General features: G+C 41.7%; 1 protein-coding gene across 2 annotated transcripts in view; it reads left to right on the plus strand.

The window, feature by feature from the left end:
• The window catches only part of arhgap32a (Rho GTPase activating protein 32a), a 43867-nt gene extending 26550 nt beyond the window's left edge, over positions 1-17317 (plus strand). For both annotated transcript variants that reach the window (XM_084717899.1, XM_084717898.1), the window contains 14 exons: positions 701-823; positions 901-978; positions 3767-3848; positions 3977-4126; positions 5239-5341; positions 7242-7386; positions 7764-7846; positions 9354-9461; positions 9634-9779; positions 9866-10079; positions 11865-12013; positions 12196-12270; positions 12374-13048; positions 14759-17317. In XM_084717899.1, coding sequence (XP_084574025.1) covers positions 701-823; positions 901-978; positions 3767-3848; positions 3977-4126; positions 5239-5341; positions 7242-7386; positions 7764-7846; positions 9354-9461; positions 9634-9779; positions 9866-10079; positions 11865-12013; positions 12196-12270; positions 12374-13048; positions 14759-16926 — 4299 coding nt within the window. In that variant the 3' untranslated portion in view covers positions 16927-17317. The remainder of the gene's footprint in view (positions 1-700; positions 824-900; positions 979-3766; positions 3849-3976; positions 4127-5238; positions 5342-7241; positions 7387-7763; positions 7847-9353; positions 9462-9633; positions 9780-9865; positions 10080-11864; positions 12014-12195; positions 12271-12373; positions 13049-14758) is intronic.
• The last annotated feature ends 578 nt before the right edge of the window (positions 17318-17895 follow it).

The following is a 17895-nucleotide window of genomic DNA, read 5'->3' on the forward strand; positions in this document are numbered from 1 at the left end:
TATTTATTTTAAATTATAATGTGGGAGGATATGGAGTCATGGGACAGCCATAAAAACAGAATACATCTGTAAAAGAGTAAGAAGTGGAAATATAAGCAGAAATAAATAAAAGAATAATATTTAACATTTTCATTTATTCTAACATTTTATTTGTGAATGTATTTCTGTATATACTATACTAAATATATATGTTTAAAACTATACTACTCATACATAAATAGATGAGCAAATAAATGTGAAAATAAACGAAAACGCTTATGATTCTTTTACTTATTTTTCCTCAATTATTGATTTCTATGTATATTTCCACATTTATTTTTGTATTATTCTACAGATTTATCTTTTATGGCACTCCTATGATGCATTAGGATGAAGTTTAAATACAAGTTTGTAGCTCTTCTTTTTTCTACATTCAAAATCTGACACTATAATTCTTTGAGTGGCTGAAACATACCAGGAGAAAAATTAATTGATTACTTTAATAAACCCATACTACAGTAACATATTGTCTCGCTGCTCGAGTTAAAAATATCAGCGTTGTGCCTCGTTTGTCTCCTTCTGTCACTTCAAATGAAACAAGACCAGCTGCTTCTCTCTGCTCTTTTAAGCTTGGCCAAAATGTCGAACTCAACAACAAGATGGTAAAAATGTATTTCTCTAAATGTCAGGATGTTTGTAACGTCATCATTTTGTTTTCCAGATCGACAACAAGGGCAACCACCTGCTGGTGTCTGAGGAAGCCTCGATCAACGTCCCTGCCATCGCTGCCGCTCACGTCACCAAACGTTACACGGCCCAGGCCACAGACGAGCTGACCTTTGAGGTAACCTCTGTTGTCTCGGAGATAAGAGAATCACGTGATCAGAATTTATTGTCATCGTCACTCTCTGTGTGATCCAGGTGGGGGACATTGTGTCAGTGATAGACATGCCTCCTAAAGAGGACACGGGCTGGTGGCGAGGGAAACATGGCTTTCAGGTGAGTCGTCAGCTGTACTTCATTCTTCTTGTGGTCGTATCAGGAGGGCGATGAGCTTGATATTCATTATCTTTAATGGAAGAACAACTAGTAAAGCAGTGATTAAAGTCACAGTGAAACAGAGGTCGGAGCGTCTTTATCTTCTGTATTGTGATATATTTTTAAATGAAACAGGAACAATTGGGAAAGAATTTGATTTGAATGTTGAAAAGTGAGTGTGTCATAATTCAGTGTACTGTGTTATTGCTAGCAAGACAACTAATGATTCTTGGCTCTGTGCAGCTAAAAGTTGAGGACAATGCCATTATATATTGGTTGAAACTGGTTGGTTCTAACCCAGGTGAGCACATGTTTTATTTTGTTTTACAGAAAGGAGACATGATTGGATTTTCCTATAAAAATACAAAGAAAAAGATTTTTTGTATTTTGCATTTTTTGTCATATATTGTTAACTAGGTGCGCCATATGATGGGGATGTGATCTGAAAGGGTTAAAGAGACATTTTTCATTTAATCTTGACTTAAAGAGAGAGATTTAGAGGCAATTCTATTGATTTGATTGGAACACTCAGGCTGTAGAGAGATACAGAGGCAAGAAGGACTGTTTGCCTCCCTCATCCTGTGTTGTTAAACCAGAGGGAGTAAGATAAGGCTGAAATAGATTAATTAGACCACAGCCACATTATTTGGAAGTATAAACAAAGTTTTTTCCAGCTGAAAACCAAACACAAACCTCCTAAAGAGACAGTGCAGTTTAGGCTGACCAGGTGTCCCACTTTATTAGGGACTGCACAGAATTTTTATCCTTTGTCCCACATCCCACATATTGAGACGATGTCCCACATTTAACATATTAACATTACTGTAAATATACCACAGTTAGCCAAAAGACTAGTTTTTATCCGTGGCAACTTAAAGTCAATATAGAAATTAAGAATTAAGTAAGAAGTTATATCAACAATTCTAAAGGCATGTTAATTACAGTAAAAGCAGAACACAGACAATATTAAGCAGAGAACAGACGTGGGCAGCAATAAAAGCAGAGTAATAAAAGCGGAGCAAATCACAGTTCAAAAAGTCGAGAAGCAAACAGCACAGCAACACAAGCAAGGTCAACAAAAACAACAACAAACAAATGCAAGAAAGGACGGACATGAGGGAAAAAATGAAGAAGAACTTTGCAAAATTGGCCAGCTGATTGGCTCTAGTTTTCAAAAGTCAAACCACAACAGACACTTTTCTAAAAACGTGGCTTGGTGAAAGCAGAGGAGGCTGTCATCACAGGGTTGTGTTTCATGTCAATCAAACTGCACACATGCAGGTCAGGTGCAGGGTAACCTGTCACTGTGATTGCTGCCTACGGTATGCTCAAGGGAAGAAAATGCGAGTAATCACAAAGTCACTTTCCATCATATTCCACCTAAACTGGTATAGCATGTACCACAAAGAAACAGAGAAACAGCTACAACAAAGACTGTGAAGTGGAGGGAGATTATCAGAGAGGGTTTTTTTTTTTCATTATTGAATTATTTTTGAACCTGTAACCTGCATAGTCTGCCATGTGCTATTTAATCTACCAGAAGGAAAAACAGCTAATGACCAGAATAGGAATCTTCAATTTTTTAAGTTAGAAAAGTATTATATCAAAATTTTAGACTACCCATCAGCATGTCCCACATTGTCTCACACAAACATACTCTTGGTTTGTTGTGATCTGGTCGTCATAGTGCAGTTTGATATGATCAGCAGGGTTACATATCACCCCAAATCACATTTTATTGAATGTATGTAACAGGAAAAACAAAACAAAAAAAGGATTTTGATGTAAAATACAACAAAAAATGATGAAGAGATAAATGAATGATCAACACAGAGACACAAGATTGGAATTTGGAAAATGTATTTTTCATTTGCTGCATCTTTCAAATGTTTCTTTATACAAATTATATTTTAGTGTCTAGGGAATTCATGCTGCGAGATAAAGACATATTGCTTGGTTTTAAATGTGTTCATATTAAGATTTTATTGATGTAATCCTGTTTAAACAGGCCTTCTCACTGGGATCGGGATAGTTAAAACATGCACTCGCAAGCGCTTTAAAATGCTGAAATGAAATAAGACTTCATACTTGTTTGGAGCTATTTTCATTTGTATGTACTATAGTATCTGAACCCACTTCAATGTAAACAGGAGGTACAGCAAATGTCAAAATGTCTTTTAACCAGGCAGTGAAAATGCAGCCAGAGAGCAGTGGTAGTTTTTGCAGTAGAGCCTTATAAATAAACAAGATACAATGCTACTCCCTTCTATTTGTTATGGAGGACCATCCCAAAGAAAGAAATGTGTCGCTTGATGATGATGAAGTAGAGTCGAGGGGTTTCAAGGTGAAGGGAGAAGCATGCACAGACAGATCTGCAGGATGGACTGTGTTCTTTTGCCCATCAGAAGAGAAACATCACTTGTTTCTATACAGAAATACAAATTTGACCTTCAGTAGCCATCTGGTATGCAGCCATTCAGATTATATGAGCTCAGTTTAAATCACAATAGCAGAAAGAGTCTACTTTGTCATTGCGGTTGAGCGACACCCCGCTTCAAGATGCTTTGGCAATAAGAATGCAGACCAGCTATTTTGAGCCTGAGGCAGATTGTACCCTCATGCTTACTGACCTATTTCTGCACCTTCACCCAGCGCTGCACACCCCCCACTGGTCCTTTGAACTTCCAAGTGTTATCACCATCTCTGCGTCTCCTCTTTACTCTCCTCATCCCCGCCTCTCTGCTCGCAGGTTGGTTTCTTCCCCTGCGACTGTGTTGAGCTGATAAATGACAAGATTCCCCCCAGTGTTCAAAGCTCGGTGCCTAAGCCAGGTACTCTTCACTGTGTGTGTGTGTGTGTGTGTGTGTTCTGCTCGATGATTTATTTAAGAGCTGCTCAGGGGATGTGGGACAGATTGATTTAAAGTGGCTGTTACGTGTGTGTGTGTCATCTTAATCAGTGTGTAAGAAGCATGGGAAGCTGGTGACGTTCCTGAGGACTTTTATGAAGTCTCGACCGCCGCCTCAGAAGCTGCGGCAGCGCGGTATCCTCAGAGAGAGGGTGTTCGGCTGTGACCTGGGGGAACATCTCCATAACTCAGGACACGAAGGTAAATTATGTCTACAACGGCCTCTTTTTTTTATTTTCCGTCGTGTAATTCTCACCTGCTGGCACTTCACACTGGAATGTTTCACATTTTCAGATTGTAAATATCCCGAGAAGGGATTACCCAGTGAATCTGCTGCCTGTACGGTGGATTTGTGATACACTGTGGTGGCGTTCGATGTGAATTGTGTCAGTGGTGTGAATGACTGTTTTCTGTTTGCCAGCAGGACATGTTTCTGCATCCTTGTAGGTCTGCCAAAAGCTGTCTCTGTATTTCTGTACTTTCAGATATGTGTTTAAATTTTCATGGTATGATAGAGGCAAAGCTCAGATTTTTTCATTTTTACTGTTCATGTCATGTCATAATCGATTGGTTGAGCTAAAGAAGGTTTGATGCCAACTATTTTGATAAAAGATTAATTGTTTCACTCATTTTTCCAGCATAAATGTCAAACATTTGCTGGTTCCAGCTTCTTAAATGTGAGGATTTGCTGCTTTTCTTTGTCACTTATGACATTTCTGTAATTTGTGGACTGTAGGTTGGATAGAAGAAGCAATTTAGAGACAATCGTAAATGATTAATCAATTTATCGTGAAAATAATCAGGAGATGAATCAATAATGAAAATAACTGTCAGATTCAGCTTCCCGAACTTGTAACCATGGCAACATTAAAGAGCACAACCGCCAAAGTTTACTCATTATCAACTGTGACAAGCTGAGTTAGCAACATGGTAAACTAACGACTGGAAAGGAAAAGACAACAATGGACGATTTTAACATTTCTTTCAATCTGTTTGGAGAATACAACTATTTTTGAAGAATGGGACGCAGCAGAGGAGACACAAATGGAGAAGAAAAGAAAAAAAAAAAGATGCCCAAAGGCCTTAAAATGATAGAGGAAGAGAAAGATAACATTAATACAAAAAAAGCAACAAAAATGTTCTCTATTTAGTTGAAAAATAAGGCTGTGTTTAGCTTTTTAGTTTTTTTAGCTCGCTAAAAGAACTGATTCAATGACAGCACAGTGAACGTAGATCAACACATCTTGTGTTTCAGCCTGTTGATCAGAAACGTCATGTTTCCGCCTCTCATGACTCTCTGCTGTCTCCTGTAGTCCCACAGGTTGTTAAGAGCTGTGCTGAATTCATAGAGAAACACGGAGTGGTGGATGGGATCTACAGGCTGTCTGGGATCTCCTCCAACATCCAGAAACTGAGGTCTGAACCGTTTTTATTCATTATATTGACGATGAATTTAACTCTAAACAATGTGTGATAGAGGATGCTTAATTGTTTAACAAGAGGCTGGTTGGTAAGTCAGTTCTGACAACTGATTAAGAAGCAATTTGAGACAGAGAGTATCAATAAAATAACTGTAGCACTCACTATCAACACGATGCATGCTGCTCTCCAAGTGTTGTTATTTTTAGCTGCTTCTTCTGAAACCCATCAACTACAATTTGACTCAAGCTGTGCAGTTTGAAGAGGCTGTAATGATTTTCTCATCTATTTTATGTTTGCCAGGAGGAACTCATGAAACAAACCACCATTACTAGATAAACTGGGAGACACACGAGCTGATGGGCTGTTGGCAGCCAATCAAAAGGGATTTTCTTGTTGACCGCTGCCACTTCACGTCTCAATATCTCAGGACTTGTTGATGATTCTCAGTTTATACTCATTAAGTCTATTGAAGGGCTTTCTTCTCCTGCTCAACTCTGTTGAATATATCGGGTTTTTTTTAGTTTGGGGAGTATCAAAGATTTTTAGCAGTATTACCAGAGTTGAGACTTGATTGAAGTTCTTACTGGTACTACTACTCTAGCCTTCATTGTTTCATCTTGTTCTCTCAGCATCCCCGGCTTGCCTGCATGAACACATGCATTCATTTTTTCTTAAACTGGTATGGAGTAGAAAGAACATCACATATAACAAATTATTTATTTAAATGCTGTAACTGCCACAGAAAATGTGTGAATGTTGACAAAACTGACAAAATTAAAAACATAATTTATTTTTGTTTTACATTAGAAGACAATTCCAACTAAATTTATCTACAGCAGTTGCACTGTTTACAAGCCTCTGCCTTTGAATTTTCATAACACTGGAAAGAAAAAAGAAAAAAAAGAGATGAAAATTAGTCAAATGTCTTGAACAATGTGTGCACTAAAATGGGAAAACTTCCAAGCATTTTTTCCATCACTACCATTTGGTTGTGAAAAAATCAAAAGTATGAGAAAAACAAATTATAATAAACATATATATATATATATATATCCCAATTTATGGGCTTAGGACTATTTATCTTTTTTGGGTGATGCTGAGAAGGTATTGAGTGTCATTTCTGTGTTTTTTAATTTATATCTGATATACTGTGGCCTTAAGGTTTGCCATGACAACTGTAGCTGTCATTTAGGCATAATGGATAGACAATCTATTCTGGCTATTTTGGGGAGGCAAAATTAGATTTATCTTCTCTCTGCTTCTTTTTGTTCATGAGATGTGCAGATAGATTGGTGTTGTGATTGTCAACAGCACTATACACAGTATTTTTACTGTTTTTTTTTTTGTTGTTTTTTTTTTTACACAAGCGTAAAAAAAGAAAATGAAAAACAAAAATGAAATGCACCCTTCCAGGCACCACGTGAGTTCATCACAACATATTTTGTCTGTCATTTGCAAGAAACAACTGTCTGCCAAAACTGCACAGCACTCGATATCAGACAGTCGGCTGCAGCAGAAGCTGATGTTAGAGGCAGTAACTAAACCGTTTCAGAAAGGCAGTGGGGTTTCCTCCGGCATGGATAAAAAAAACAGGTCTGTGCTGGGCAAAAACAAACTGCAACAATTCAGAGGCAATTTATTAGAAAACTGAATGTTGTTTATGTTGATCCAACGTTATCAGATGTGTTTTTTTGTTGGAATTGTGATCGCGACTGGTTGTTGAACGTAGGTTTTGATGGGCAGCTGTCATTTCAAATAACTAATGCACAGAGCAAACTACCTTATGGTGTTAAAATGTCCTCATTGTCATTGTGTTTTCATACTGGCAGATGGGCAGTAGGATGACTCCTACGCTGTTCTATATTTTCTTCTTCTTCTTCATTCTGTCATCTAGGCATGAGTTTGACTCAGAGCAGATCCCGGACCTGACCAGAGACACCTTCAGACAGGATATCCACTCAGTGGGCTCCCTGTGCAAGCTGTACTTCAGAGAGCTGCCCAACCCGCTGCTCACCTACCAGCTCTACGACAGGTTCTCAGTAAGGAGCGGAGCTGTGGAATTGGGGCAGGGATTTATTCTGGGGATAAATATGGAGATGGAAACTGGCATAGTGGTTAAACATTGTGAGGAGAAAAAGCTTCAGAGGACAAATGTCCCCGTTACTCAGTGAAGATCAAAGAACTGGAGAGACAATGTAAAATTTTCAGCTCAGTTTTAAGTGCTGCTCAAAATGGGGTCACCGCATCGCACTGAGCTTTCTAGGAACAGCAGGGGATCTGCACGCTAAAACCAAATAGCAGATTAAGGGAGCCCAAACACACTGGCTGCTCTGAATATAAAAGCGGGAAAGTTAAGGCAACTCCCTCTGCTGTGATTATGAGCCCACTCAGTGATGTGTGTGCTTTATCTTCACAGGAGGCCGTGTCTGCTGCCACAGATGAGGAGAGGCTGGTCAAAATCCACAATGTCATTCAGCAGCTGCCTCCGCCACACTACAGGTCAGGATCAAAGCTCAATGTTGCACCCTGGTGGCCTCAAGTGGAACTGTTTGATTTCTAGAACAGGGAGTGCTGCTGCATCGGAAACACCACAAACCGTCAGTGCTGTGACTGTGTGAAGATAAAACCCGTCTTTTTTACTTAAATCTCAACCACATAGAAAATCCTGCTCTGAGGAGTGAAACTCAGCTCTAAATAAGTGCCACAAATGTTAGTCTGGTCGCTTCTCAGTATGGCAGGAATGTCGTGGTGTGCCCAAGTATTTTCTAATAATGTCTAAGCAATGCTACATTAAAGGGTAACTTTGGTGTTTTTCAACCTGGACCCATCTTTTTGTGTCTAAGTGACTAATGGGGACAACAATTTTTTTTATATCAGCCCAATACTGAGGCAGAGTGCTGCAACCGGCAGAAATGAAACTGAGCTGCAGAGTAATCCCTCCAGGCAACTGCACTCCTTCAAAGTATATCCACTAAAACTGTTTTTGCCACTAACAGGCTCAGATTGTTATTCAAAGTGTCTGACGGCATTATGTAAAGGATCGCCACAGTGACACAAATAAATGGCAAAACTTTGATATACCTGACTATGGTCCTTTTACTGAATAATAAAAGTTAAGAAAAAAATTACATACCTGGGCACCCTCAACAGAAAGACAAGAGAACTAGGGTGAGCTGAAACTGTAACACAGGACGTATTTCGCCATCAGTTTGAAGAGGCTGAGGAGTAAACAGTTCTCGCTGTGTGCAGAGTGCATTTGGTTCATCCATACTCCTCCACAGAAGAGGAATCAACTGGTTAGGAGGCTAAGCAAAGACATTTTACGTAGGCTGTTGAAGCTTGATTTACACACCATCATCATACTGAAGGTCATGTGCTATTCCTCTCTCTTCCCTTGTCATACTAAATGGAATTCTCTGAATCATGCAGTTCATCATGTTGAATGTTTTGAGCATGACTTCGTCAACAGCACGTGATTTGATTGGTCAGATGTGTGTCTGTCAGAAGTGAAACTTTACTTTAGTCCGAAGAAACTAAACGCTGCAATATCACTCAGAAAAATGTCGTTGTTGATGTGAAAAGCTAGCATTGGCTACAGGTATGAAAAATATTATTAATATGCAAATTGCATGGAATAAAAATGCATCTGGTGTGAAAAAGCCTTACAGTACTTTTGGTTTAACCACAAAAAGCTGCTGCTTTTGACAAACTAACCAGACTCACTTTGCAAAAGTGTAATGAAATTTTTCAATTTCATTCTTGTCAACTTCATTCAACAGAAACAATATAAAACTCGTCAAAATGTCTCAGCTTATCTTTCCACAGTTCCAATAGTCGCCAACTTTTAAACCATTAATTCACTGTGTTAGATGGAAAATATCAGGAGAGGAGCGAGAGGGAGGTTGGCTCGCTGTGACCCACGATTTACATTTATGATTATTTGAAAAAGAAATATTTTAAAAATTAGCAGATGAAATACTAAATATTTGCCTTTCTTTATCTACAGGACTCTGGAGTACCTCATGAGACACCTCTCCCACCTGGCCACCTTCAGCTCCACCACCAACATGCACACTAAAAACCTGGCCATCGTCTGGGCGCCTAACCTTCTCAGGTGACTCTTGAACTATCATTCTAGATGCACAGCTGCATGCAAACTGTTAAAGTGGCACCATTAATGCCAAACTTGCTGTTTCCTTCCTGTGTTTCTGTGACAGTGAACTGGGGCATGTCTCAGTGGTCCAGAGTTGGGAAATAGGTTGTTCTGTTCTGTAACTGTGTTTCAGGTCCAGACAGATTGAGTCGGCCTGTTTTAGCGGCACAGCGGCGTTCATGGAAGTGCGTATCCAGTCGGTGGTGGTGGAGTTCATCCTCAACAACACAGAGGCTCTCTTCAGCCCTAAACTCAACGCCATCATACGGGAAAGCACAGGTAATTCAAAACGGAAACAAAAAGACACGTAGCATCCATTCAGAGGTTATCTGCATCTGTAACGCACTCTAACACCTCACCTTTAGGTAACAACACCTTATCCAGACCCAAGTCCCTGCTGGTCTGCTCCCCGTCCACTAAGTTACTGTCTCTGGAGGAGGCCCAGGCTCGCACTCAGGCACAGCTGGGCTCTCCGGCCACCACCCCCTGCCTCACCCACAGCGACTACATTGAGGTTGGGGAGGGACCCGGAGCTCTGCTGGGCAAGTTTCACACAGTCATCGAGCTCCCGATGGAGAGGTAGTGTTACAGACCGTCTGATCAGTCCTCCTTTTTTATTCTTTTGCTTCATGAGCACTACACGTCATTATTTTTTATTGAAGTTGTTCAGTCATAATGCTTATTAGTCTGTGTGATTAGTCAATTTTTGTAGCAGTGTCACAAGCTAGTCAGCTCAAAGTTCAGGTTCCAAAGATTAAAATGAACTATTTGACAGACAGACAGAAACTTTATTGTCATTCGGTATACACAAGTGTACACAGGACGAAATTGCGACTGCACCTGGCTCAGCACAGGATTAAAATATAAAAAAACGTAAAGAGCAAAAATAACAAAAAGTGTTAATAAATAATGTTCATGTTCGTAGTTCGCAATTTCATAATTTTTTAGATAAGTTCGCAGTCCTTTGTTTTGTTTTTTTAAAAATTAGTTTTAAATAGAATCTCCTCCTACCAGGGATGCTGGACTCTATATAATGATGTCATACAAATGGAGTGCAATATTCATGACTTTTCATTCATCTCTATAGTTATTAACAACTATTTATAACAACTCGAGAATGTACTGTTGAAATTTGCAACTGGGAACTCAGAACTCGTCGATTTCCCAGTTCAAACTGAATGAACCATAAAGTATGAGAACTGCAAGGAGGATTAGAGGGAAACAACAAGAGGAGACAAGTTTACTACCAACAGAGACTCCAGTCTGCAGTGAAGCCTCGCTCATACACTTCAGGCTGCATGGTCAAAAAACATTTTAGGCCATATCATGTCTGCACTTCTGTCCATATTTGCATGCTATCTCTCCCTGCTTTCTGTATCACACTTTTTGTATTCAACTGACAACATCAGGCATTCACTCTCTCAGGAGTAAATGATGTTCACATTCATTAGTTGGACACTGATCTGTTCAGTTCACCATTTACCAAAAACACAAGCATGTTCATGCACAACACTGTTTTGTAGACCTGAAATCTAATCATTTGTTAGATTAGATAAAGACTGGAAGATTTGCTGATTACAACTATTAAAATGTGTGAATTGAAAATTTGCTGCTTGTGTGTTGGACTGTTGGTCGGATAAAACAGTTCACAGAATTTGAAGGGAAACTTTGCCACTTTTCATGTGGATGTCCAGTCAGTGTTGATGGTAAATGTTGTAAATTCACGCAATAAATTCCTCAGTGCTGCTATATTGACCAAGAAAGATGAGTTTCTGCTCGTGGAGCTGTGCAGCAGTACTTACATACATGAACCAGGATGCATTTCGCATGATCATGTGACTCCCATCACCATCCTCGCTTATAGCTATCATGCTGTTAACCAGAACATAGAATTAGGTGAAAAATGCTAATCTAGCACAAACCCTGGCTACCCAGAGGTGGAGACTAATAACCCAAGCTGAAATAGCCTTTAGTTCTTCCTTAATACCAACATCGTCACTGTGATGTCACTGGATGCAGGAAGAACAACAAATTTTGCAGCATTAGAGCTCAGCTTTCTCTGTCAATATAGGACGTGATGACAAATTTACTGACTACATTTACCATCAACACTGACATAAAAACACTGATGAAAAGTGTGGGATTTTCCCTTTAAAGGTGTTACCTTTAAATCTGAGAAGTAGTTTTTCTGACTTTTTGTCCACTAAACAATTTATCAGATTAAAACGTAATGAAAATAGTCATTAGTTGTAGCCCTGATGTTCCGTTTTTGTCATTTTTATCTGTTTCTGCTTGTGCGAGCTAACTGGCCCTCTTGTTAGTTGAAACGGGGAGAGCTGAAGATGATTTGTTTCTGTGTTCTAGCAGCAAGCGGCCTCCTGCTAAAGCTAAGAAGTCTCCTGTTGGGAACTGGCTGTCCTTCTTCCACCTGGGCAAGTCCCAGTCTGTGTCCAAACGTAAACTAAAGCGACACCCCAGCGAGCCTAATGAGATAAAGAGCATCGCACTGCCAGGTCAGATCACTGCTGCTGTTACACAGCCAGAAAAGATAAAGAACTCTCACAGCGTCCGTTTCTGTATTGTTTCATGAGCTTCAACAAATCTTGACAGTTAGATGTGTTTAAACATTTTAGTGTCAGAAGAGGTAAAGATTCATTTTATTCTAAAAAATTGTTTGCTCTGAAAACATTTGCAGGTGGAAGAGGAGACAGCGGCACGTTGCGCTCCACCAAAAGTGAGGAATCTCTCACCTCTTTGCACAACGTGGAAGGTAATTATTCATTGAAATCGTACGTGTTTCTACTTGGCTCCCACTGGTTTATATTATCTGTGTTTTTTAAGAGGCAAAATACACGTGTTTATTTCAATCCCAGGGGAACCTCCGAGTTACCGCCCCCGCAGACCTCGCTCGACTAGCGAGGCCATTTCTGCTGTCAGTAGAGACGACCTACGCAACACCAGAAGTAAAGACAACCACAGAACCCATCCACAGAATGAGGGTCATAATGGTGCTGATCGTGTCCGCACCACAGCGTGTATTTCACCTCCGCACCAAGAGGACGATCTCGATCTCTGTCCACCAGCTGCGGGCATCTCTAGTTTGGACTTTGACCCCATGTCTTTTCAGTGCAGCCCACCCGCAGCGACCCCTGGGATGCAACACAACCAAGATGGAAATAAATGGAGGAAGAGTGCAGGGTGCTCCAGCGAATCGGAGCCCATCTCCTCTCCGAACAACAACATCAGCTGCTCTCAGTCTCCAGATATTAGCCCGGTTCTCGCTAAAGGTGTGAGGAAGGTCAGCTCGAAGCAGCTCTCTCCTAAACTCAGGAAGAAATCTTTTAAGACACAAGCAGATGTTCAGAATGCATCCACCTCTCCTCCGCCTCTTCCCTCCTCCTCTCCCCCAGTGGAGAGATGTGAAGCCGCGCTGGCAGATGGAAAGGTGCCAAAAGCGCCCTACCCACACTGCAGCCCACTCAGCACAGCGAGCCAGGCATCAGCCCTGACTGACCTCAGTCAGTCTGCACAGAACCTGCCTGATCCAGGTCAGTACCACTCCTCTTTGAAGGGAGAGCTTGGATTAGTTGAAGTGGGGTTGTATGAGCAGTATGTCGGTCAGCATGCCCTCACTTTGGAGAAGCAGAGAGGAGCACCAGCACAGAAGCTAAGCAATGTACTGCTGTAGACAGGATCAGCAGCAAAACATATTTTATCCACCTAAAAAAAACCAAAAACAATATCCATTTAAGTGTACATAATATTTAAAACTGCACTGCATCAGTATCAGCTTGTTGCAGTAAATCCCATTAAAACATTTCTTCTTTTTCAGTTCTTTCTGTGTTTGCAGCTGTATTACTGCTACGTTTTAACCACAAATCCATTTTCTTGTTTTTCGTATGTCATTCGAAACAGAAACTGGCTTCCTGCTCACAGTGAACATAACTGCGTTTGTTGCTTTCCTCTTCTGTGAGGTTTTACGGCAGTTAACATTGCAGTGAAAATAGGACAATTACATATAAAATGGGGTTTAATTTAACTTGCATTCACATTTTTATTGAACAGTGTTATTATTCCAGGAATTATGCATGACTGATGTTTTTAAAAAATATACTTTTAAAAAGCTCACTTAGCCCCTGCAGTAATAGTACCTCCCTTTGAAAAACACTGATTTTGAATATTTTCAACGCTAACCTAAAGTTAAAGTATACGCTATACTTAGAATATTTTCACCCCTTTGCTTTGCCGTCAGACAGCCTGTTTAGATCTGAAACCACTGCTGTCTCTCACTACACCAGACTCCTTTGGCAAAGTCAGTAATTTCACCTTGCAGAACATGGGAGTTGCTGTTTTATTGCTACCTCCTTGGGCTAGTTTGTGTTTTTGTATGACTTCTGTGTTTTAAAAGGTTATTATTAAGACTCACCAGAGGCACACAATAACACAAACAAACTAGCAGATTGAAGCAACAGTGGACTGCTGTGTTCTGCAAAGTAAAATGACTGATTTCACCACTGGCTGAATGAGAGAGAGTGACATTTGGCTTATATAACAGTGGTTTCCTGTTGGAAAAGGCTGCCTGATGGCAAAGTAAATTGATGAAAGCATTCTAAATATAGTGTAAACTTCAACAAGAATAACAATAATAACAACAATAATGAAACAGACAAAAGGCAAGACAAACAACTAAGAAAAGACTGAGAAGTCCAATGAAAGAAGTCCATTTGAACATTTTAAGGACAGATCGAGATACAGTAGTGAGACATGTATACTGGGGGGAGGGAAATAAAGACCATAACAACAGCTGTACAGAGCAGGGGATAAAAATGACTTGCACTGAAAAAAAAAGAAATTGAAAAATCTGTATCGGATCAGAGTATCGGCTCTGCAAACAACATTTGACATTAGATATTGATTTTTTTTTTTAGGTTGACCAAGTGACTAAAACACCTTTTGGTGCTGACCCTGTCCACAGTAGCACATTGCTTAGCTTACTGCTTCCCCTGGGGGAATGCCAACTGCCATCTACTGTAGGTAATACAGTGGATAAATACCTCATACAACCCCACTTCCACAAATCCTAACCATCCCTTGAACACCATACATAACATTTACTGTATATAGTTAGTATCTATTTAAATAATAATAATGCACTCTGTAGTTTCTTATGAAAGCTTTTGTGTCTTGTCCCATCATGTCTTACCATAGCTTTGTTTGTCCTGTCATACTGTAGCGTTGTTTGTCTTATCCCTCCCCAGGAACAGATAGACTTATGAGTTCAGTATCTGTTCTCCCTCCTCACCCTCCCCTGACGAGTGCTGCCCGCAAGTTGGCTCTTGCTCTGGCCGAATCTGCCCAGAAGGCTAGCAGTGGCTCCCAGAGAAGACACAACGTCCCATCGCACCCTCACCAGAGACAAGAAGCTCCTCACGGCCAGGACAGACCGCCCCGGCCCTCCGTTCTCGATCTTAAAGTGTACCCTGAGGATTACTGCGGCCCTCAGTGGCAATCATCAGCGCATGGCCCCGTGGAGAGCCACTGCTGCCCTCATCCTGTTCATTTCCTACCTGCTCACCTCGGCTCGGAGCAGGTCACTGATGGACAGGAAAGCTTGTGCAATTTCACACCTAATGTGAGTCCACTCGGGTCAGGGAGCTTGGACGAAGGCAGCGCTGAGCGGAGGGACCACAGAGAGGAAAAAGAGCTTCAAGCAGAACCCACCTATCAGAGTGTTGGTGTTTCAACACCCACCCAACCTGTGTGCTCCACTCCGACTTCTCCTGTGTACGTGAACACCGACTCTATCAATGTATTTAACTTCCGCGCTGTTCTGGCGGAGACCTCCATGCCTGCCTCGATTGAGGAGGTCCTCCCACATCCATCCTCAAGCCACCATTACAGCCCAGAGGAGGACCGACCTCTAGGGCTAGTCGAGGACATCTACAGCAATCATCATCATCATCGGCCGATTCAAACGGGACGAATGCCTGCACCTCACTGCCATCGGCCTGATGCTCTGCCACCTCACCTCTTTGGGCCAAGAGGCTTGTACAGGCAGTCCTCCGAGAGCCGCTACAGCAGTTTAGGGTTACGCCACCCTTTGTCACCTCAGTACAGACGTTACCATAGAGATGAGCACCTTATCGGTGGCTGCCACCGACAACAAGTCCCATGGCAAAGGTCAGACGATAGAATAGGTGGGCACCCGGCCATCCGGAGGGCTCGCTCCTTCCATGCCCCGCAGATAAGTCACTATGAGCTGGCAGAGACAGAAGTCCTGCCCCCTGACACCATGTTTTATGTTGAGCAAAGTCAGGAAGCACCATATCAGAGGCTGATCCAGACGGGCATCCATCCTGTGCGCCCGCAATTTGAGAACCCACGTGCCGAGTATCGCTATAGCCCCTATTCTGATATGAACCCGTCTATAGAAGGCTCCCGCTATTACGTAGAGCCCTGCCGGCAGAGTGGTATCCGGCACAGCCAGTCTTACACTGTGCGTTCCACGAGGGAAAGTGGACAATCAGATTACTACAACTACTCTCCACGCCATGTCCCTCCTGTCAACAGGGAGCTGTACATAGAAAGCAGGGACACTGTTGTTTACGAGGCCAGAGACGCAGAAGTCTTTGAAAGAGTCGTATATCAACCAGTCAAGCAAGAGAGTAAATCCAGACGTAAGAATACATGTCCAGCTGTGTCTCCCGAGAGCCCTGTCTCGCTGACTGACATGACCAGCAGAGACATAATGCACACAAGAAGCAAGTCAGACCCTGGAAATGCCTGCCTGCTCTCCGCCAGCAGGACGGATAATCAGGATGTTGTGGTTGCTACATCCCCAACATCACAGTGCGACACTGAGGTCGCCAGGCAGCAGTACAGTCACAGAGAGCCAGGACCATCCAGGCGGATTCAGATCAAGCAGCAGCCGCCGCTTCGCAAAGTCCCCTCGCTTCCAGAAAGGAGTGGCCCCCTCAAGAATGTGGAGCACAATAACAGAAGCCATACGCGAGGAGGTCATGACCACGATTACTTAATAATGACCAATGCTGTCAACAGCTACGCAGGAGCTGTGAAACCCAGCATCCTCAGGAGACCAGGGAGGTCACAGAGCACCAGAGAGAATCGTCACCACTATCATCACCATGCCAAATCCCCTCTGGATCCCGAACATCTGGGCTCCTTTTCCACTCAGCCCAACAGAAGGACGCAGAGCACTAAAGTCAGGCCCACACAATACGACCACATGGAGGGGTATTACGCAGCGCCCAAACCTAAACCCACAAGATCCGGTAAAGCTGTGGCCGGATATTTGCCTGGCCAGGGCTGCATGTCTCCCCGCGGGCAAAGACTGCTGTCCAAGGCTCTGGGTCATGAGGCTTTTTATCATGCTGCACTGCGATCGGAGGCCGGGGTCTACGAGTGATTCTGACCACTGGTTTTTATCTGATTCCACATCGGGGCCAAAGGAGAACAGCACTTTATCCTCTCTGCCAGACCAACAGACTGTTGTGTTCAAAGTGTGTTTGTTTTAACCTTCAGGAGCTGCTAAAAAGTGTGAAGTGAGGCTGTTGCTGGGGATCATACTGTTGCTTTCATAGACATATAATACGTAGACACCACATGGATGAGAGCAGATATACTTCACAGTCCTGTCTTGAGAACGACCATGCCCCCCTTTGGGTGGAAATTACTGTCTGTTGTCTGTCAGTGTAAAGCTAAGCCTGTTATCCTGTAAAACAAAAGCCCCCTGCTACGGAAACACACACTTTGGAGTTGGACTTAAGTTGCTGCTTGTCCTACTGCCTGTCAGACTCCATTAACATACTGCTCAACTTAATTATCAAACATTTACTCCTTAAAGATTATTACTGATTTCTTATGACTTATAAACAGACACTTATTCATTTGGCAAACATTTGGCATTAATCTGAACTCAAATTAACATGATACAGGCAAAAAAAAATAACACACGTTAGGCACTGGAATAGTATTTCTACTCAGCATGTCTCCTTCATTTCTAATGACATATCATGGTCAATATATGATTTCTTTCAGTAATATATTACAGATTTCTCCTTTAATGATGTTACTGAGTAAATGACATGTGCACTGATTTTTCAGATTTCCTTCAATCTACAAGAACAGAGTCTTTTTGATGGTGTAACTAAAAATTTTGTTGTAAAATATATGGCCCTACCATAAAACGCCTGTTTTTTGAGTGGAGTTTGGTTCAGCAGTACCAAAACAACCAAACTGAAGTGTCTTAACGAGTTACAGATGTCTGAAATATATTACCTAAAGATTCCTAAGGTAGCTGTATATGTCAGGTTCGTACACTTTGATGGAGGCAGACTGACAGGACCCCTATTTATTAAATTTTTCTATGTAACGA

Source organism: Lutjanus erythropterus, chromosome 4 (genome assembly GCF_056507025.1).
Source record: "Lutjanus erythropterus isolate fLutEry1 chromosome 4, fLutEry1.hap2, whole genome shotgun sequence".
Classification (NCBI taxonomy): domain Eukaryota; kingdom Metazoa; phylum Chordata; class Actinopteri; order Lutjaniformes; family Lutjanidae; genus Lutjanus; species Lutjanus erythropterus.